Source organism: Euprymna scolopes, chromosome 18 (genome assembly GCF_053919585.1).
Source record: "Euprymna scolopes isolate OS-2025 chromosome 18, ASM5391958v1, whole genome shotgun sequence".
In the NCBI taxonomy this organism is placed as follows: Eukaryota; Metazoa; Mollusca; class Cephalopoda; order Sepiida; family Sepiolidae; genus Euprymna; species Euprymna scolopes.
Window position 1 is genome coordinate 63,039,735 of NC_136499.1, and position 23,812 is coordinate 63,063,546.

General features: G+C 35.8%; 1 protein-coding gene across 1 annotated transcript in view; it reads left to right on the plus strand.

Annotated features, from left to right (window-relative positions):
• The window catches only part of LOC145297633 (retinal guanylyl cyclase 1-like), a 1,014,990-nt gene that overhangs the window by 896,924 nt on the left and 94,254 nt on the right, over positions 1–23,812 (plus strand). Inside the window, exons 13-14 of the mRNA XM_080143738.1 lie at positions 8,248–8,440; positions 18,178–18,352. Of these exons, the coding sequence (XP_079999864.1) occupies positions 8,248–8,440; positions 18,178–18,352 (368 nt within the window). The remainder of the gene's footprint in view (positions 1–8,247; positions 8,441–18,177; positions 18,353–23,812) is intronic.

Below are 23,812 nucleotides of genomic sequence, written 5' to 3' on the forward strand. Positions count from 1 at the left end.
TATAATAGTTGCTAAGTAAAGTGTAATAACCTTCATTTGTATCTACTCCCAGCTTTTATCTTTATACATAGCCTTTATTCTCATTCTTTTATTTTTTTAAGTCATAAATCAAAAAAGTGGTATTCGTTTGTAATGGATATTTTGGCATGACGCAGACAATATTCCGAAAAAAAAAACACGAAACTAATGACATCATTGGATTACTTGTAAAGTTCCACATGGAAAAAATCTTTTTGATCATCGTCTAGACCTTTGCTTTAGATTAGGGGAAAAACAGAGAAGCTGCGGCAAATTGTTTAACTCCCATGATATAACCGTATATTATGGCGATTTTAAATCGTATTACTACGCTATAAATAGCGTTGATATTTTCAGAAAACATGCACCTGCCAACCTGCCAAAGATTTCAGTTCAGTGCACATTCTGTAATCGATTTTTTCCGCACTGTTCGCTTTGTAACTTAACATATTTGACGTTCTTCTGCGAAAATTTCAACGACGACATTATCTCCTATACGCGAACTGTATTATAATGTAACTGAGTATAATTTCCGTTGTTTTCTCATTTTTCATTTGGTAACTTATGAGCTAAACCGCGTCTGGACAGAACTGCACTAAGTGTGCTTTAAGTATATTTTAGATGCTGTGAGTTTGAGAGGAAGGTAAACGTATAACTCTTATGCTTCATATTCTAGCTTATCCTCCTACTCCTCCTACTATTAGTATTACTAATAACAGTAATAGTAATAATCTAGTACTAATGGACATTTCGTTGTTTAAAGCCGAGACTATGCTATTACTTCTAGTAATGCTCCATTCACTTTATTATTTTAAACATTATCAATAATTCCCCCCACTCTTTATCTGTGCCTAAACCTAAACGTAGATTCCATGAACAAAGCTTCTTTCTTAGAACTGCACGCCTGTGGAATTGTCTTCCGTTTTCCTGCTTTCCGGCTGACTACAATATGGTTGTCTTCAAGTCTAAAGTAAATAAGTTCTTGATGAGCTGTTCCATATAAGTTATTAAATTTACCAAATTTGCATTACTAATGATTACTATATTGTCCAATTTCTACTGTACACTCTTTAACCCTTATCCTTGAGTGACCTCTTGGCCTTGATAATGTGGTGATGCCTATGTAAAAAAAAAGACTAATTTACTAACTTCACTGCTAAATTCAGTAGTGTACTCTTTGTTCCATCGTCAAGATGCCATTCGTCTAGTCAACACCTCCTCACTTTTGATAGGGGTAGTAGTGTAGTATGTATTTTATTTACATGTTACCATCATCCAAAGCATTACCCCCTCCTTTTTGAGGTTCTAGTGAAGTATTTGATATGTTCTCATGAGACTATCTTCTAGACTTTAATTGTTAATTTAGTCGGCGTGAGTTACATGACTTTTCGCGATGTATATGGGAAATATTTACAAGACCTTCACGTTGATGCGGAATGGTTGGAAAAGACGAGGAAAGCTCTGTAAGCATTGATGAAGGAACAGAAATAATAATAATAATAATAATAATAATAATAATAATAATAATAATAATAATAATAATAATAATAAACACTTATAAAGCTAACGACAAATCCAATCTAATTTGCCGTGAACACCCCTCGAGTAACGGATTGTGTCAAAGAGGACTAGATTATACTACTATTACTACTAATAGTTGTATTAGTGGTAATAGTTGTATTAACTATACTACTACTACTTATTATTATTATTATTATTATTATTATTATTATTATAATAATAATAATAATAATAATAATAATAATAATAATAATAATAATAATAATAAACAACGACAACAACATTGTAAATATATTAGGAAGAATTGCACTAACTCAAGTATGAATACCTTTTGGGTGTCTGATTTTTCTAGGTAAATATAAAATTAAATACTACTACTTCTATTATTTTTTGCTAGTATGTTATTTTTCCGATTTGGGTCGATAGTTAATGGATCGGTGAATACTACTATTTCTCGGCTGTCGCTGTTCTGGTTGTGGTGGTTTGGTTGGTTGTTTTTGTTTTACGGCATATCAACATTTTTCAGGTTATTTAATGCCGACGCTAGTTATTTTGAGGAACGATTTTTAATGGAGTATATATATTTTTTTAAGTCGGATTCTATTTAACCCATAGTTGGGACCCTTACAGGTACTACCACTCCGGGTCAGAGTGGACCTGGGAGCAATGGAAATTAAAGGTTGCCTCCACACTCCCCAAGGCCCACCATCGGCTTCACCATCTCCCCAAGGCCTCACCATCGGATATAGTTTTAGGTCATATCCAGGACCTGTGGTGGTTTGGGATCGAACATCTAAATGACATCGATCGGCTCTATAAGTAATTTGTCTCTAGTGTCATCTAATTAACTGATCTGGTGTTTTATATCATATCATATCGCCAGTCTTTTACAATTTTATTTAAGGTCCGCGTTTCTTTAGTAATGTCATTCATTAGTTTCTGAATGGCATTCTAATTTCGCTAATCCTGCTGCGCAAGTTCAGTTAGCTGTGTACTTTTATGCTTATACAAATAATTTGAAATGTTAGAAACTGATATAGTTGAACCATCTTCGTATTTGTCAATTGTACTTGAAACTCTTATAGATATGCGTTTTTGTGTTTTCCTTAAACCTTCAATCTTTTTTTTTTTTTTTTTTGCTTTTAAACAATGTTTTTTTTTGCAACTTTTATGTGATACTTATTTTTTGGTTACGTTTTAATTGTTGCTTCGTTATTTCTAGTTGTATTTTCGAATTATCCGAATTATTCTTTTAACTGTTTTCCTTGATTTGTCGTATACAGTTCATTTGAAAAGTCTGTTGTTGTTTTATTATAAACAAATTGATTTTCAAGGGATTTCTTATGGTAGGTTTTCATGTATTTTATTTACTTCAGCTTACATCTTTTCTAATTAGAAATATTGGCCGATAAATTTGAAAGTTTAAAACCGTTGATTCAGTCGATCCAGAATAGATTTTAAGATATTTTAGAATGGACGCCTTCAAGTGTGTAATAGTACCTTTCAAGTTTACTGGTAAATATAATTCTCCAATAAAATCAATGTTATTGCTAGTCACTGTACGTGCTGACTTTAAGTTTTCTACAAAGTTTGCTTGTTAAATTTCTTCCACGTATGTAAATTCACAATTTAAAGATCCTACCCACTTTCATTTCACGATTTTATTAAATAACTTGACAAACATGTATTAGCGTGAATTCACGTTTGACTTTTCGTTGGATTTTGTCCGTCTGATTTTGAATTCTATTTTTTCGTTTGAGTCTACAATGCGATATTTTGTGAAAAAGCTTGCAATGATTTTAACAAGTTTTATTCTGAAATGGGCATATTTTTCCCCAATTTAATTCTCCGCATCGTTTTATAGTCTTGAGGTAATTTATTTTGATTCTGAATAGTCAGCTTGTTTTGAAATGTTGGTAGCCATTTTCTTTTTTCTTTTAGGGAAGTAATTCTTTGCTTTATATTGAGACCGTGGCTGGACACATTCGTATTTCTTTCTTTTTTTTTTTTTTTAGAGAAGTAATTTTTAGATGTACTTTACTTTCTTCGTGTATGTTCTGCTCAATTCTTCTATATTTTTAGAATCGCTTTTCTCGTTTATAACCCTTTGGCAATCCTCCGCAAGTTTCTGTAGAGTAGGATTGGTTTCGCCACTAACACTCTCCGTCTAATCTTAACATTTTAAAGAAATGAGACATTTAAAATCAGCTTCCGGTAATTCTGCTAATCTAATGTAGTAACGGTGCTTATTTACGACCGACTCGACTCTTAAATAATCTTCATTGTCCTGCATAGCCAAATTAAAACATCTTCTTATTTTTGTGCAATCTCCCCAATCAACGTTGAAAATGTTTTCATACATTTCAAAGAATGCGTCGAACGTTTAGTCTTGCTCAGGAACGTAGGTAAAGGTTTCATGGTGTGCTATATCGTGTTGATAAACAACGCTGTGCTACTCCGTGTTTAATTTATTGGTTAAGATTTGAGAAGTAATTCCTGATTATTTTTTTGGATACGTTCTCCCCTTTGGAACTGTTGCATAATCAATGTATCTTCAATTCTCTGATGTCTTTCCTCAGCGTTCTACTGTTGCATTTGTTGTTGTTAGAACATCGTTAGGATAATGTCTTTTAACCTTTTCCATCTTATAGACTTTATTTCCGCTGCAATATCACTAATTATATAGTTTATCATTTAATGATGTCAAAATATTTAATAAATAAACAATAGTTATAAATGTATTAATAATATATTAAGATAATATTACTAATTACAGTTATTAATAATATATTCGTAAGATATTACTAATTGCAGTTTACATCTGTACGTGTAAAGAGTTTACGTTTGTTTCCCAAGAAAAAAGTATTTAATTGGAGAAAAGCGTACTTACTATTTTATTTTCTTTAGATTTAACTAAAAATATCTTCAAGTACAGTTTTGAGCATGTTTTTATCGGGGTCCGACAAAAAGATTTTTTGCTATTTTTCCAACTGAATCTTTTTTCGGTGATCCTTTTTATAAATTTAATTAATTGGTTGCTAAGTTATTGTGAGTATCCTTTTTATGAATTCGAGTTTCTCGTAGCAAATTTCTTGTGGCTTGGAAGAGTCACTAAAGAAAGATACGGATATCGGTATTTTTATTGAACTAAGCACAAGGTAAAGAAGCCACAGTCGTAGAACGTAACGCCAAGATGGCGTACTACGAAAGTAAATAGGACACCCCGAGAATCAGTACCTCTCACTCTATTTATACAGTTCAGAAGAGTTCGTATATTGTGCATGGGTGAGTCCCTACAACAATATACATATATAGATAGCACTTTAATAAAACTAAATTCATCGTTCATCAGAAGAAATTAGAAATTTCTGTTCCTTTGATTAACAATAATAATTTTCAAGGTAAGAACTTAGTAGAACGAACGAACATAATATATCAGTTTCAATAACCCTCGGGAGAATTATTTCCAACAATATTAAAACTAACTGTTGTATTGGTGACACTACTACTTCACTTCTCGGAAGACTCACATTGGCTTTTTCTGGCTCAGGTTAAATTTGCCAATACATTACAAATTTATTTACCATAATATAAAGTATCTAGGTTTATAAGTTACTCCAAAATATTCTTAGTCGACAGAAATTTCTACATTTTACCTTCATAAATGTTGATAGTTATCAATATTGTGCAACTATACATATATATATTCTTATTCATATTCAAATACCTGGCGCTTCCAGGTGGAAACATAGGTGCAGACAAAAGGTTTAGTCACATACTATTCAAGATACAACGAATATACTAATTTCTAACGATTTTCCTGAAAGTTGACCACATATTGGGTTTATCAAAGCAAGCATAAAACACGTCTATTTTCATTTATGAAAGTTGAACAAGAAATAACTCTCATTTCTTATATGAGAAATAACATTGACAGCTTAAATAAACTAGCTCCCGGTTTTAAATGGAACTGGTGTCGCTCATAATAACTGAAAATAAATTAAATATAGATTAAAAAATAAATAAATAAACTTGAAATAATATTTCTAAATAATTCTATTACAATAAACAATTACTAATATGGAGATAGTAATTAAAATAAATTATCTTTAATGTAATATGCAAATGTGGTTACTTTTAGAGTGTAGATTTTTTGGAATAAATAGTATATATATATATATATATATATATATATATATATATATATATAGAGAGAGAGAGAGAGAGAGAGAGAGAGAGAGAGAGAGAGAGGGGGAGATAGAAAAAGAAAATATGCTGAAATAAATGTGTGTAAAAATCCGTTTTTAGTATAAAATTAATTCGTGAAACTGTACTTTTTGTACGTATTAATAAAATTGTAAACAAATAGACAGGAATACGACTTTATTGTAATATGTATATGTATATGTATATGTGTTCATATAAACATATATATATATATATATATATATATATATATATATATATATATATCTGTGAAACAATACTAATCCCGGTAATAAAAAGCTCATGGGAAATTAGAAGTTACGAATGGTAGAAAGTGCAAAAACTGGCCTGAGCCTCACTCCTTGGGAAGAGCACTGTCGCAAATATATTTTACCCACTGCTTAATTAGCTTTAATTCGAGTCTCATTGTTTTTTTTTGGGGGGGTTGTAAAGGAACAAGCAGCTCGAGCACCATAAAAGCAGTGCGCGAGTATCTATTTAAATGGACATTTGAGACAGTCATTTGCGAGCATCGACCCCATGTGCCGGAGGTTAGAACTGCCGAGAACAACTCGGTGGTTGTAGGTTCAATCACTGGCTAGGGAAAGGGTCTTCTCCGGTGAACTGTGATACAGCAAAACACAAACTCTCTTTATATATATATATATATATATATATATATATATGTGTGTGTGTGTGTGTGTGTGTGTGTGTGTGTGTGATGGCTTATGTGAGAAAACACTCATCATTGTGTAGATACGAATAAACGTATGTAAATTTATATATTTCGTGGGACGGAATACTAGTTAAAATAATGATAGGAAGAAGAAGCTCTGGTTCCAGAGACTAGTTCATCGTTAACGCAGGCCAACCAGCCGATATCTGTCAAATTTTACTCATATTTTAGACACTACGTTAATCAAAATTTCAACGCAGAATTTCAACAATTTTATTTATTTTTTTGGAAGACACTCCAGAGAAAGCATGACGCCACTTCATGTAATGAGGTAATAGGAATAAAAAGCGGTATTGGGGTATAATCACTTAAAGATAAGCTAAGTATGAATGATAATCTCCATTAGGGTTCAATCTCGCGGACTCCAAATAGCCTAGCTGAAAAGTAAGCATTTAAATAAACTCTTGGAGCAGGGCTTACAAGGCTGATTTCAAAAGCACAATATTTCAAAAGCGTAAAATATATGAGAAAAGTGAGTTTTCTGTAAAGGGGGAGATTTTGGCCATTAAATGTCAGTAATCCATCTTGCCTGGAGAGTGCTTTTGCTGTCGTCATACATAAAGGTGGGCCATTTATGGACTCTGCTGAGTATTATCATAAAACGTTAACCTTGTTTAGTTTGTGCTTCTATTCCAATCTAGACATAACTAAAAAGTCTATGTTTAATGTTTTCTATATTAGCGACTGTAGGGAAACGCGTGACTTACTTGCTTGACGTGTACATGATTCAAAGGTTCGGTTGTGGAACGAAATGAAAGAGAAAGGAAAGAAAAACTAACATGACGAAGCAGTTTGCTTTATGATGAATAATCACGTGACTGTGAATGTTTATGCAAACGAGACTGGTCTATAAAAGCGGACGTGAAGTGAGTATGAGGTGAGTTGAGAGAAGGCGTGTTACTTACGCGGACGTGTGGAAGTCAGTTGGAAAGATCGTTGCGTTTGGAAGTCGGAAAGTTTGACAACAGTGTTGAATTTAAGCGAGAAATTAGTGATTTGAATTGCAAAATAAATAACACTTGAGTTATTTAATTATAGCCACAAACTGATTATATTACAATATCCGCATATGCACAGATGTTTTCATATATACAGATGCACCAATACAAGCAAACGATATACTGGTGCTACCAGATCAGGCTGTCTTAAGATATTGGCTTCCAGAAACGAAATGCACCTAACATTGACGCTTTTTTCTACTTTCTTTTGCAAAACAATTACGTTCTGAAAACGCAAAACCAAAAACAACAACCCACTTTTTGCTCCTCTTCCTACTTCCCCTTACTCTTTTTATTTTCCCCACTTTCCGACTGGTTTCCTAACTTAAAATGTACCAAACATTAATACTGTAACCTTTTTCCCCTCCCATTGGAAAAACTCGTTCATGTTCTGCAAAGCAGGGAACAAAAACAATAAAAATCCGCTGTAAAACAACCAAAACAAACACTACAACTCAGCGATTGAAGATACAAAGCGCTTGAAGAATAAAAACCTTCTACAAAATAACTGGATGCAACATGAATACTACTTCCAAAATAACTGGATTCGGCGTTAAATAACCCGGAAAGGGTTGATATGCCGTAAAACAAAACAACCAAACCAAACTTGATACACAGGTAATAATAAAAATTGCCAGGGAATCCATTTTGCCAATCACACACAACCCCAACACATGTAAGTATAACTGATAATGAATGCCTATTATATAGTTAACTCAAGTGTGTATCATTTTCATTGTTCTCTTCTCTCTTCTCTCTTCTTGTCAGGTCGGTAGCAGAGAGTCTCAAGTGCGGAAAACGCATCGAGGCGGAAAACTACAGCGATGTGAGCATCTATTTCAGCGACATCGTTGGCTTCACTTCTATCTCAGCAATGAGCACGGCAATGCAAGTGGTCGATCTACTCAATGAACTATACACCATGTTCGATGCTACTATTGATAACTATGACGTCTATAAGGTAAGATCCCCGACACGTTTCCTCTCGGATTCACATCACCAATAATAACAATTACCGCAAACGGAGCATCGCGAATATCACAAACTGTATGATAGTACAGTACAACAGATAGAAATAGAAAATTTGTCCATCCTTGTATTTTCTATTGGTTTTATTATTCGAACATTGAATAGACAAAGACTGTTTATTAGTGTAGGCAAAGTTAAACTCAATATGTTAGAGAAAATAACTATTCTTAACTTTTAACCTAATAGTGCTCAAATGTTTTTTTTATTGATCCCACCAGCATACACATTAGATATTCTTAGGGGTAAAAAAAAGGCCTTCTTCTCCACTAGTTTCTTCCCCAGAGCTAGACTTTGGAATTCTCTTCCGAGATTCTGCTTTCTCAACTGTACTGACATGCAGAACTCCAAGTGTGATGTTAACAGACATCTTGCTGCTCATGTCCCTCCATAATATCCCAGCAACTTACGTCCCCGATAGGAGCTCTCTACTTCAAAGTGGCCCTGTGCCTTGTTTGGAGTGAAAATTGAATTTAAAAAATTTTTTACCAGAAAATGTTTTCTGTATATACTATTATATTTTAGCTAAATTATTTTAAAATATTTTATTGACTCTTCTTAGAGTGAGTGTCATTTTCACGACGTTTCCGTTTGATGTAACCTCCGTCCTTCTTCAGGTGTATCTTGTCGAACTTGGAAATGTTTCTTTCGAACTCAGGGAATTTGGACGATATTTCGAACAGAACCTTTTATTTACTTCACGGGGTAGCATGCTCTCGTTTCGTCAGCAAGGGAACTTATAGCAGAGGTTCGAGTATATGAAAAATCAATTGTAAAACTGATATTCTCCTGAAAATTAAAAGTTTAATTCTCATGTAGGCAACTGAAAAATACTATTGCGAATTACTTAGGAGCTCTATCCAGTCATGGCTAACGGAACGAGACAATGTTACCCCGTGAATTAAATAAAGGGTTCTGTTCGAAATTCCGTTCAGATTCCAGAGTTTGACAGAAACATTTACAACTTTGACAAAAGACACTTGAAGAAGGGCGAAAGTTACATCGACCGAAACGTTGTGAAAATGCCACTCAAGATGGAAATAGTCTTAAAATTCCAAATAATAATACGAATAAAAAATTCTCATTTAAAAAATTCCGAAACGTCGATATATTTATAATGAGAGCAAATATTTATGCTATGTATAAATAGTAGGGTTTGGTTGTAAATACCAGTCACTTTCACTCTAGGTGGCTTGAACTAACTTCCTCCAAAAAGGAAGTGTCATGAGAATATGAAATCTACAAGTCGTCCCCAGGCGCACATATATCCAGATAAGGAGAGATAATAACGTTAGTTTGTTTTTTTTTCAGTTAGTGCAGGCAGATGTCGAGGTCCTCCTATATAAACCGCCTGATATTCTACAATTGGCCATCAATATAGTACTAACCAGGCTGAAATTTGCTTACATTTTGTTATTTAACGACAACCGGTGGCTGACACAAGTATGCCGTATAATGATCAGTTAAAAGGATTACTTTTTAAAAGATATTTGATTGTTTCTAGAATCAGAATTATATTCACTAATGGATTAATCAAGTAGAAATAAATACAATAAAACAGGTGTGTGATACACCTTATGGATTGTAATAGCTGTAAGAAATTACAAAGTAGTAGTTCATGGGTCAGATGAGATATCGGTACTATTAGAGGAAGTTACATCGAATATGAAGATAACATTAATAGGAGCATATCACGATTAAGATAAGAATAACAGTCCGAACTTTAAACAGTAAGAACTTATTTTCTCAGCAACATGTAAGAATATAGTGTGAAATATTGAATGATCTTGAGCCAGACTAGGTTAGTTTGAATATTAAAGGGTTTTAAAACTAAAAATGGATCGAATGCGTTAAGATTTATCTTAGTAGATTTTCGAGTAATATTCACGCCAATAAGCAGAGGTGCTTTGGGGATTTATATGATGTAAATAATAATGCGACGAGTTACTTAGCCAATATGACTAGATAAAAACGTCGTTTGCTATCCAACAGTTTACGCATCCTAGGAATTTTGGCGGGGGAGACGTCTCTATTTTCCCCACAATTAAATAATGCTTTTTAGGTAAATTCATTAAAAAACATTTAACCCTGGACTGCCTTATTACCAGCGTATTATCTAATGATAATTATTTTATGCTGATCTTCCCCACTGTTTTATCCTTTTAATGATTTTTAGTCGATTATGGATTGTGATAACAATCCTTTTGAACAAGTATTTGATATTATCTTTGAGGCATCTGTTCATTTTAATTCGATATAATTAAACTGGTGCAAAATATTGAATGGTCTTGTGTCGGACCAAAATGGTTGGAATCTCTGAATGTTAGAAAAAAATCAACAATAGACCCCCGTTGTTTGGGGACAGAATGAATTATATCAGGGAGTCGTATCTCGAATCACACTAAGCGTATAAATGCTTTACCAATTAAAATAAGCAATCATAACTGAACGCCATAACGCTAAGAAGCATCTCTATGTTCTTTTCATGTCAGCATTTACAGTCTGTGACGTTTTCTTCCTTCTCGTTCTTTCTACGTGGTCGAAACTTAATGATGTTTTTTTTTTACACAGTGGTCACCATTTATCAAGGCCCGGAAGCCACTCAAGGATAAGGGTTATTGCAAGTACACTACGTTAGTGTGGAGATTTGATGAAGTGTTTACTTAAGGGGGCGGTTCATTAGGAATTTGTTAACGTTGGACTTGAAGACATCCAGGTTGTATTCAGGTGGGAAGCAGGCAGACGGAACAGAGTTCCACAGGCATGCAGTTCTATGAAATCCACGTTTTGATTTAGGCACAGATAAAGAGTGGGGGAAATTTTTCACAGTGGATTCAGCTAGACGGGTGTTTTTCGTGAAAGATTGGCGAGGGGGGACCAGAGATTGGAGTTCAGACGAGCACCTGCCATGGAAATAACGATAAAACAAGGATAGGCTCGCAACGTCTCTTCTGTGGGAGAGAGGTGGCAGGGTAGAGAAAAGGGCATCCCCCACTAAGCCACGAAGTTTATTTTGTACTCTGTCAAGGCAGGATAGACTTTTTTTAGCAGCTCCTGTCCAGATATGGCAGCAGTATTCCATCCTTGGACGTACTTGGCTTTTATATAGATAGAGAATTGCATCAGTAGTGAGATATCTTCTGGAGCGGTAGAAGGATCCCACCATCTTTCCAGCGACCTTGGCAACAGACTTGATGTACGTGTTCCATTTCAGATCAGGAGTAAAGGACAAACCCAGAAACTTGTCAAAACACGGGGCTTCCCCTAGACGAGAGCCATCCATTTCAATTGATGCCAGATGGGGATCAGAGCGTTGATGATGTCTGGTGACGAAGTCATTAATATTATATACGAAACCTTAATTATTTGGGGGAGGCCCAAAATAACAATTAAAAAGAACATTAATTTATATAAAGTTTACAAATTGATGCGTGATATAATTTCACTAGCAGTACGCGCTAACCGGCGTTGCCCGGAAGCATAATCCGCCCCTCGAATAAATTAAATTACAATTGTTGTTGTTGTTGTTGTTGTTATTGCTGCTGCTGCTGCTGCTGCTGCTGCTACCGCTGCCCAACTGTCAGCCTCCTAATGTTACGAACGGCTTTCGGAATAATCACTGGCTATCGGAATGGATAACGCCAACCTACCCATGGCAAAAACAGGCAGAGATAGGTGGTGTAGTAAGGATATTGAACAACGCCAGGAGAGAAAAAAAAGCGCAGCGAGGGGAAAAAGAGAAAAAATAGGTTCAGTAGGCCGCCCAGGTGGATGGAGGTGTAAAAAAATAAATAAATAAGAAATAGTAGTCAAGCAGGCTTGAACTTTTAAGGCGAATGAAGAAAAGAAGGTGTTCCCGAAAAAGCAAACCGTTTAGCCTATTCACAAGAATAGAAATGAGGTTATTCATCTCAAAGCGTATGTTAACTTTTGAGATGGCTCGCTCGATCGATCGAGCGAGCGAGCGAGAGAGAGTCGGTAATTTGTGATGGACGAAATTCGTCATGGTTTTAATAAAGAAAATAAGGGAAAACTTAATCGGATATTTATAACTCTGGTAGCTTACTCCCCCACCAAAAATATGACTCTTTAGTTTGGTTTATTTTTAATAAATTAAAAAATGATAAAAAGAAAAGCAGCGAAGTTTTTTTTTGTTTTTTGTTTTTTTGCTGTAACAAAGTCGATGACATTAATAGCACAAAAAGCGAGAGAGAAAGAGGATAGAAGACAAACAAATTGCAAAGCAAATGGCAGCCATTCTGTACGTTTTTAATGTTTAAATAGAATCGAGCGGCCAAGAAGTAAACAATCTTCACGAACTGCTGATGCCATGTGTGTACATGGTGTAACAATTTGGCGTAACAGTTGTCTTGTAGACGCCAGGTTGTATAATACGTGTGCGCTCGTTTTTGTTGAAGGTGTAAAATCTGGAATTACAGCTGATATCCAATGAGAATAAGTGGAATTTGCGTAGGAAAAAATCATTATTTTCTGAATCTGCTAATCGGAAGTGAACGTTACTTCTATGAGTTTATGATTCCGTTAATAAGGGTGACGGGGCAATACAAGTCTACCGTGTGTCATTTAACGCGGTGTAGAGTGGGGTGATGAGAGCAGTTATGAATTAGAGGGAAAATAGGAACTACTTCCTCTAATGATAATGGCGATAGTGATGATTTCTCTCCTAGAATGAATTGTAGGATTTTATAATAAGATCTAAATCTGTCTATAATGAAGTTATAAAGTTACATAATGTAGTGGCTCATAGTCTAGACACAATACATTTTTATGTGGCATGTGTTGTTGAAAACCTACAGTAAGTTGGTCCAAAGGGGAACTTCTGCAATAAAAATATTATGTAGAAGATAGAAGAGGAAAAAGATTTACCGGATCATGACGTTGATACTATTGTCCGAATTACTGGAAATTAGCGACATATATAAACCTTAAAGCAGATCGTCACCAATTAATGTATTCCAATAACTGACTTAAACATATATAATTTTTTCGGGAAAGTAAATTGATATCCTCTCAATAGTGCCTGTTGGATAAGAAGTTTATAGTAAAACAAGGCCATCATAATTTATAAAAATTACAGTAGTGTTTAAATGCAGCCTAATAGAAAATTCTAAGAGGATAGAAAAGAATTCTGATTATTATTTTGGAGTATTCCTTCTCCTATTTGCTCTACTAAGGCTTGATGGTGTACACTATACTACTCTTTAATTCTTGTTGTAATCATAGCAACATTGGTGTTTCTGTTTCTAAATTTTTAGATAAACATTTGATAATTCCTATTCATTGGATTATGAGGACTACTGTGCTTATCTTTCACAACGTTTTGGTTGATGTAACCTCCGACCTTTCAAGATAAATACTGTCGAAATCGGGAATATTTCTGTCGGCCATGTGCGATATCAGCTCACAACTCGCAGTGTCTCCGTGCATGTTAAACCGCGACGATTATCTCTGGAAAAAAACCAGCCTTGGCCCTGCTCAGAATTTCAAAACATGATGTATATCGGTAATATACGCACCTCAAGTAACCCATCGTCATCCCCACTTAGCATGGTACCCAAGAAATCGGGGGAAGACTGGAGACGCTGTGGAGACTACCGTGCTTTCAGTGCAGCAACTGTTTCTGACAAGTATCCCAGTCCACACATGCACAATTTTCCCGCCGCTACAATTTTCTCACGTATCGATTTAGTCTGTGCATATAATCAAATACCCGTCACTGAGAATGATATTACTAATACTGGGATATGCATCCCTTTCGGAATATTCGAAATCACTCATCCACCTTTAAGATTGCACAACGGTGCCCAGACATTATAAAGATTTATCAACGAAGTCATTCGTGGACTATCCTTCGTTTTTGCAGACATCGACGACTCCATGATATCAAGCTCCTCACAAGAAAAACACGTGATCCATGTAACTGAAGTCTTTCAACGTTTACTATCCTTCGGATTAAAAAATTAATGTTGCGAAGTGCGAATTCAGTGCCAGTTACTTTGCTGTCCTTGGACACCTGATTGACATATCAGGGCTTACACCCTTGCCTTCAAAAGGGCAAGCAGTCCAAGATATCCCCGTACCCACTTCCTTGCGTGAACTGCGTCAATATATTTGACTTGTGAATTACTACCGCCGTTTCATACCTAACTGTTCACATCACCTGTCCAAGCTCAGGGATTCACTCCGTACGCGTAAGAATACCTTGTCTCTCACAGACAAAGCCCTGGAATCTTTTCGCGCATCCAAAACAGTTCTGGTAAACTTATCAAAGCTATCATGTATCAGCCCTTACCTAACAGCCAGATGCTTCTGGTGTAGCTGCTAGTGCTGTTCTCAACCATGTCGTAAACGGTCAAACGCGAACACTGTCTTTCTTTTCTGCTAAACTGAGCATACCTCAACGTAAATAAAGCGTTTTCAGTCGAGAACTACTCGCCATGTATTTAGCGGTAAAACATTTTTGTTTCAAGGCACACACTTTTCAACGTCCACAAAACTCTGATCGCTTCCCTTACTTATTCCATCTCTGGTAAACTTGCTCGCAGAGAACTTCGACAGATGAATTTTGTGACACAATAATCTGCCGACGTACAATATTTACCAGACAAAACGACTATTGTAGCTGATATCCTTTCCGGTTTCGTGATTTCAACAGTCTTGAGAAACCCATAGACTTAGACTACATTGCAGCCGAACAAGAACGAGACAAGTCACTAACAGAGTTCATGTCGACTTCATCTATTCCACTGAAAAAGACTCCGGTCTCTTTTGCGGGCAAGCTACTCTGTTGCGATAGGTGTATTGCACATCTAAAACCATACTTGCTTCCTTCTTCTCGGAAGTCAATTCCACGACGTAACACACCGCGGCAAGCGCGCAACATTCAAGCTGATTTCAGCTCGTTTTTGGGGGGAAGAGAATATTAATGTCGACACACGCCAATAGTCTCAGGCATGTATTTCCTGCGAAACTACAAAAGTATATCGTCATACTAAATCCACCCCAAGCAACTTCCCTGTACCTGACGCTCGTTTCTCGCATGTCTATTTGAACATCCTTGGTCCCCTGCTGATCATCGCTACATTACTGCCATGATAGACCGTTTCACTTGTTAGCAATCTCCTTGTACGACAATCTCACAGAAGTTGTAGCACGTACATTCGTAGAGAACTAAATCTCTTACTTTTGTGTAACCATCACTGTTACCACTGACAGAGGTTCCCAGTTTACATCACACAATTTCTCCAAATAGTGACAATCGCCTATCATCTTTCCGATAACAGGATGGTAGAGACTTTTTATCTTTGACTCCATTATTAAAGAAAACCTGAACGCTACACCTACAGAGATGGTTTTTGGAACCACTCTTCGCATTCCCGGTGAATTTTTTACAGTCGACAGGTCCATACCCGCAACCACCTGTGGTTATGCTGACCGTCTGAAACTTGCAATGTCTCTATTGTTGTACACACCACCGTGCTCTGTCACTTCCAGTCCGTACTATCCATCTGATTTTATTCGTGCAAGTACGTTTTCGTTCGTATCGACTCGATACGTAGACCTTTACAGCTACTCTACGATGGACCGTATATAGTGTTGATACTCTCCGACGAACGCAATTCGATTACAACAGACTGTGTTAAACCAGCCTTCCTTGAAAGTTCGTTTGATTCAGCATATCTTTCAACCAGTTTTACTGATTTGGAACCGATCATCGTGCCTTAACCTAATCCGATCGTCACATTTGACTCAGAACCAATCATTGCATCCAACCCAGATACAATCGTCACCTCTGATCCAGATTCCGTCATTACACCTACTTTTCGCACACCTCGTAATGACGTTGACCTGCACCTTCAAGCTCCTATTCAACCTTCCACTCGCACAACTAGTAGTGGTTGTCGTGTAATATTTCCACGCAAGTACACTTTGATATGTCTGGTTCGTTGGTTGTTTTTTGTTTTACGGCATATCAACCCTTTTTAAGTTATATCGGCATGTTTTCAGGTTATTTAATGCCGAATCCAGTGATTTTGAAGAAAAGTTTTTAATAGAATATATTTGTTTTTTTAAAGTCAGTTTCTATTTAACCCATAGTTGGGACCCTAACAGGTCCTACCACTCCGGGCCAGAGTGGACCTGGGAGCAATTGTAATTAAAGAGTGGCTCCCAAAAAAAACTCCCCAAAACCCGCAAGCTGCGGCCTCACCATCGAATATAATTTAAGGTCATATCAAGGACCTTTGACATGTTTATATATATATATATATATATATATATATATATATATATATATATATATATATATATATATATGCTACACCACACCTACAACCGCATGCTAATTCCATTTACTTTTCTTCTAAACCTCCGGCTATCTGAGGGGGGAGTATTATAGTGAGCCGTTGCGACTGGTAATTCAGTTTTGTGCCTAGCTCAAACATACAGACACAAAGTAAGCTACGTGCGTGTAGCACACACGCCAAGCAATGCCACTTTGCTGTTTACATGTGACATGACACATATGTCAATTTCTTTGATCTTTGACCTTTTGGTTTTTATTTCCGTTCCTTCGCTTTTTCCCTGTTCTCTGTTTCGACACAACAATGAATAGTCGTGACTGACTTTTGCTCCATGAATTCACCTAGGCGCAGAACAAACTCTCGCTAGTACGCATGCATACATTCTCGAGGCAAGAGAACCTGCTTCTGTCATGAACATTAATGGTGTGTCATGGACAATCCAATAACGTCTCTAATAATTATATACAACAAGCATATCTGAACTCTGCGAACACATGCATATATGCACAACTCGGTATTTTAGTTGTATTAATTTGAGGTCGGAGTTTTGAACACGTTTTATGATCTTTATTTTTTAACTCAGAAAGTTGAAGAGCTAAAATTACGGGAGAAATAGAGAAACTTACATCAAATCTGTTGCCAAGGTCGTTGGAAAAAATCGTTCCGTCATTCTACCGCTCCAGAATGTATTTCACTCTCGACGCAATTCTCTACCTATAAAGAGACGAATACGTCATAAAATAAAGTACTGTTGCCACATTTGTACAGGAGCTGTTCGGAAGACCCTATCCTGCTTTGAGAGAATCTAACCCCGACTTTGAAACTTAATAGGTAATATCCTTTTCTCCTCTCTGCAACCTCTGTTCTATGAAAGCGACATTGCGAACCTGTTTTTGTCCTATCGTTATTTTTAAGACAAGTGCTTGTCCGAGCTTCAATCCATGGTCACCTCTGCTAAACTTTAGACGGGTGTTCTTTTAAAGTTTAGCAGAGGTGACCATTATTTAGAACCCACTATCAACAATTTCTACCAATCTCTTTCTGTGCCTAAATGTAAATGGAAATTCTATGAACAAATGTTATTTCCTAGAATTGCCCGCTTGCAGAATCCTGTTCCGTTGAACTGCTTTCCAACTGACTACAATATGGTCCTCTTCAAGTCCAATGTAACTAAGTTCAATTTTCACCATTAACGATCAGTAGGCAGACGTCTTAGTTTCCACCGTACACTCATGAACCTTTATCCCCGAGTAGGCTTTGGGTTTTTATAAGTGGGATTTCTTTTGTAAAAAGTTACATGTGAATTTTGTATTTTACACTGTTTCATTTTTGTTTGGTTTAATTTCAGGTAGAGACAATTGGAGATGCGTACATGGTTGTGAGCGGTTTACCCGTGCGTAACAGTGGGAACCATGCCGGGGAAATCAGCACAATGGCATTGGACCTTTTGTACCAGTGCGGCAATCTACGCGTCAGACATTTGTGGAACATGCCTTTGCTTCTAAGAATTGGATTGCATACAGGTAAAAATCAATCTTCCCCCACCAGAAGGCTAAGATAAGCAAGTGGATGATTTCGATGATTACGAAGTCTTTGCATTTCAATTTTAAATTTAAACTTGACAGAACAAAAAAATTCAATTTGAAACTTAAGCTTGGGAGACTAAAGAAAGTACAATTTAAACAAAAATTTGGTACACATACAAAAATCTAATTTCAAATTTAAGCTTAGCAGACCAAAGTAAAATCCAATTTCAAACTTAAGCTTGGCAGATCTAATAAAATCTAATTTCAAAAGTAAGTTGGGCAGACCAAAGAAAATCCAATTTCAAACTTAAGCTTGTCAGACGAAAGAAGATCTAATTTTGAACTTAAGCTTAGCAGAACAAAGAAAATCCAATTTAACTTAAGATTGGCAAATCAAAAGAAATCTAAGTTCAAACTAAAGCTTGGTACACAAAAAATTAGTTAAATATTACCTATGCCAGATTAATAAAAACCTATTTAAAATCTAAACGTTGGCAGAAAATCTAGCTTTTAACTGATACTTTATAGACAAAAGAAAATTCAATTTAAAACGTGGCAGAACAAAGACGATCCAAGTTCAAAGTTAAGCTGGTCAAATCAATTAACATCTAAACTTAAACTTTGTAGACCTAAGAAAATCTAATTGCAAGCTTAAACTTACGCGCTACAGGAAAAAGGAAGATCTGGCCTACCGGTTTATCTAAAATAAGATGTATCAATTCAATGCTATTAGAAAAAGACGTATGTGAGTGAAGCAACTGATCGACAGAGCCTCTTTTCAATATGTGCTGATGTATTTGAAAATCTCATATCTGTTTTGTATCAAGTATCGTAATATTGATCAATTGCTGAACCTTTGACCGCTCTTTCTTTTTATACACCATTTAGTTTCGAACGTGTCAGTTATATTTTCCACAGAGACCAGCCAGAGTCAATCGATTTGTTTATTTCCTGGTTGATATATTAAATATTCACGCTCGACAATAGACAAGTCGTCTAAAGAAGAAGTAAGAATTAATTCGAGAATATATATATATGTATGTGTGTGTGTGTGAACTTAAAAAGTTCAGAGTCGTCTTCTGTAAAAATTAGATTTCTTATACATCGATTAGTTTTGAAAGAAAAAATGGCTGCCATCTTGGTTTTTATGTTATATGGGATATCAACCAAATTGGGAACAGGATAATGACAAAATACGATAGTTATCATCATGCGTTCAGTGTATACGATTTTTATTACAAAAATTGTACGTAATTTATGAAATAAGTTTCCAGATATATATATATTATTTCAATTGGGATTCATTATTGAGATGAGTATTATTTATATTAATTTATTTATTGCGGACTATTAATCTCATCTTTATTAGTTGTTGTTTCCCGACGTTTCGGCCAACTATTCCTCTGGCCTTCGTCAGGTGGTAACCGTGACGGATAGGAACTTCGAATCTCTTAACTGTATTCTCAGCAATCACTGCCATCCGTAGCTGTTGTCTTCTCACCACGTTTTTGGTCAAGTAAGCTTCTGGTCGGCTTTGGGTAAGATTGAAACCGCTATCTTCGGACAATCATCATCTAGAACCGTAGAGATTACACGTCTCTATCAACTGCGTCACGCGGCGCAGTTGATAGAGACGTGTAATCTCTACGGTTCTAGATGATGATTGGCAATCTCTACAGTAGACGTGTAAGGTAATCAATAATCAAAAAAAAAAAAGAAAACACTGTTCACTCCAAACTATGGAAACAAAAATATCGTCTGCTGATTTTTGCATCTTTAGTCGATTTGGGCGGCTTCTTCAAACGGTGACTATCCACTCAGCGTACTGCTGATTTGATTCAAGAAAAGAAGTGGATCCATGTTTCATCCATCGCCATATGTTTGTGCGAACAATTTTTTGTTGTTTTTTGTATTGAAACAGTTGCCAACAATGCTCTGAACTATGGGCGCATTGTTTTAGATCGACTATGAACACCCCGAAACACAGCACTCAATTTAAATCAAGTTTCCTTCTTGGAAAAATATTCATGAAATATAGTGAATATGCAGGGTGAAGTGATACATTTGTTGCCATAATGACTGCAACACTACAGATTCATTTTTTTTTAATTTTATTGAAAAAATCAATTCAGGTAACTTGAGCTGACATCTATTTAACGTAGCCGCCTTCAGCTTCAATCACAACCTCGATACGGGTCTGGAATGAGGGGCATACCCTTTTCCACAAGTACTAGCGGGAGCTCGGCTATTACTCGGCTGTGATCATGTTGGCTTTCCTGTTGCAGGAGATCATGTTGGATATTTTCTTGACGCATGACCAAAGAGTAGTTCAGCGAGTTCAGGTTGTGGAGGAAAAAGGCCCGTGAGAGAAAGGTACAACGTTGTAGCACTCCTGAAGCTAATGCTTTGATCTCTTTAGACTTGTATGCCGGCGCCAAGTCCTGCTGCTATACCAAATATCTGCCAGCAGCCACCTGATTGCACCAGGGGATCACCACACTCTTCAGCACATCCAGGTACACTTTGGTGTTGACTTTCAAACCGACTTCGAATATGTTAGGTGGCATGATGTGGCTCTCACTTGAAACAACACCATGGACCATAACCGTCGCCGGAAACTTCATTGACCCGTGCCCTCGAGCGTTTAAATGTCCGAATTTGCATTTGGAGGGTGCTGAAAATTGTCTTGTTGACATAACTTGAATCGGTAGAGAGCATGACTTGTACTGCAGCGCATCTCCGATTTCTCTCGTTGAACATTGTGTCACTTTTAGACATGATAGAAGGTTCCTATCGCTCTTGGGATTTGTATGCGATTAGCTAACTAGTAGATAATATGCAACAAAAAAGGAGAACCGGTTTTCATCAAACAGAAAGGGAATCGTGTAGTCTTTTCTAGCGCGAGAATTTTATCTCTTCTATACTGTACCCTTTCTGATACATGAATCGCTGTTGCTACCTAACATAACTGCAATTTACGGTGGCTAGATATGTTCGTGAACTTTTAAAAAATGTTTTTGGAGGCAACTGCTTAACTTGAGCGACATTATATTTGTAAGACAGCATTTAAATAAGCATTTCACATCTTAATTGTTTATTCGGATTGAGCTGGGTCAAAATAGATATTATCAAGTCATTTGAAACTAATAACACGATTGGTTTCATATTATTTATTAGTGACACTCTGTATATGTTAGGCCTGGGACTTATTTAGTGACGCGTTAGAAATAGATAATTCTTAATAAATATAATCATTTTATGGCCAAAATGTTTGTTATAAGTTTCAGGCACTAAAACATGATCTACTTTATTAGTTACCTATTTTATTTTGTATACAGAAATAATTGAATAATTGCGCTACAGAAATTTTGTTGATAACAAAATCTTTTTTGAGTTTTGTTTCTAATTGAATTGTTTTCATTATTTGAAACTTATAAATAAAACGTTAATTAATGAAATGTTTAAATTCGCTATTCAATTAAATTTATATAATTCTAAAACTCTGTGGCCCTTGCTTACTTTCTTACTTTATTTACTTCACAAAGGTAGCATGGCTGATAGAACGAGAGCATGCTACCCTCCTGATGTAAATAATGTGTTCCGGTAGAAATCCCGTCCAAATTCCCGAGTTCGACAAAGACATTCGACAAGATACACCTGAAGTAGATCGGAGGTTACATCGATCAAAATATTGTGAAAATCACACTCAAAATGATAACAGTAGTCCGATGAAGCCAAATAATACGAATAAGCAATCCTTATCAATAAAACAGTTTTACTTTGTTACTGAGTACTATTTTAAAGTCCAGAGTTTCATTATAGGATGACATCTGGGAAACCACTGCAATACAATTGTATGTATGTATATATATATATATATATATATATATATATATATATATATATATATATGTGTGTGTATATATATGTGTGTATATATATGTGTGTGTATATATGTGTGTATATATATATATATATATATATATATATATATATATATATATATATATATATTGGTATTAATGCGAGGTTCGCTGTTTGTTTTCTGTAAATAAACGAGCAGATTAAGCATTGTAAAAGCGGTGAGCGAGTGTCTATTTAAATGGGCATTCGAAGAGATAATTTACGGCCACCAATCCCATAGGCCAGGGTTTAGAACTGCCGACTATCAACTCGATGGTTCTAGGTTCAATCAATGTTTAGCCGCACAGATAAGTTGTGATACAGCGAAACAGTACTGTATTTAGATGACTATATATTAAAGAGGAGATAGATAGGTAGAGGCTAGATGGATAGATAAAATGAAAATTTATAGATAAAATATTTTGACTCAAGTAGAGTATAAAATCACAATAGAATAAATCAACTATATTAAATGCCGGTAAATTCGAAATACAGGCAGAATAAATATGGATGCGTTTGTTTACTGCTACTGATCATATACTCTCTGATTGTCTTCGATGTATATTGTCCCATCGGTTCTAAATTCTTTTCTTGTCTTATATGCCCCCCCACTTCATGTCATCACACGCTGAAACAAGTAAATCCATTCCCGGAAGCTTATACTGAAAGGTCAGAACGTGTGTCGCTATTTACGATATTCATCCAGGTGTGCCCTCGGAAAGATCTCAATTACACCATGCCAGCTATCTCTCCACCTAGCGCAGTTAAGGTCTCAACAGCATAACGAGAGATGATGACAGGCGAGTAAGGCGTTTGCGCACGTTGCGCGGTAACCTTGAGCTTTGCGTAGTATGAGACATGATGCTGTTCGGTAATCGCTCGTTGTATATACGACCAACATAGTTTAATATGTATATATACTAGCTGACCGCGCAGCGTTTCCTTGTCGTATAATACGCTTAAAAATTATATTTTAGTTTATACAGATTGCGTATGTATTAGTATAGAATCAATCCTGTATTGAATATTATATACTACGAGGGATAATTTGCTCGGTGCACTAATGCGCAAAAAATAAAAATAAAAATAAAAAATAAAAAAAATAGTAATGCTAATGTCGTTCATCAAATTCTGTCTGCGTTTGTTTACAATATAACGTCTGCTGATATTTGGGTTTGATGATAAATGCCTTTGAAAAGTACTTCTGCTGAATGTTTAGTTTAAAATATGCAAACGAAAAAATGATTTGCGGCGATTTTAAATAGTACGTTTCTTTTATTCGTAAATTGACCTCATTAATAAGAAAAACATTTAAAAAATATATGTGTGTGTGTTAGTGTGGAGATTACTAGAAAATCGGTTAATTCTATACTCAGCTCTCGGGAATTATGTCAAATCTAAAAGCATTAGAAATACGAGTGGGGGTGGGGGGGTAAACGGTAAATATATAACTGGGGATAGGTGTTGTAGAGAGAATGGGCAACTAATTCGAATTAGTCGTCCATTCTCTCTTCAACACCTCTCCCAAGTTATATTCTTTTTACATTACGTCGA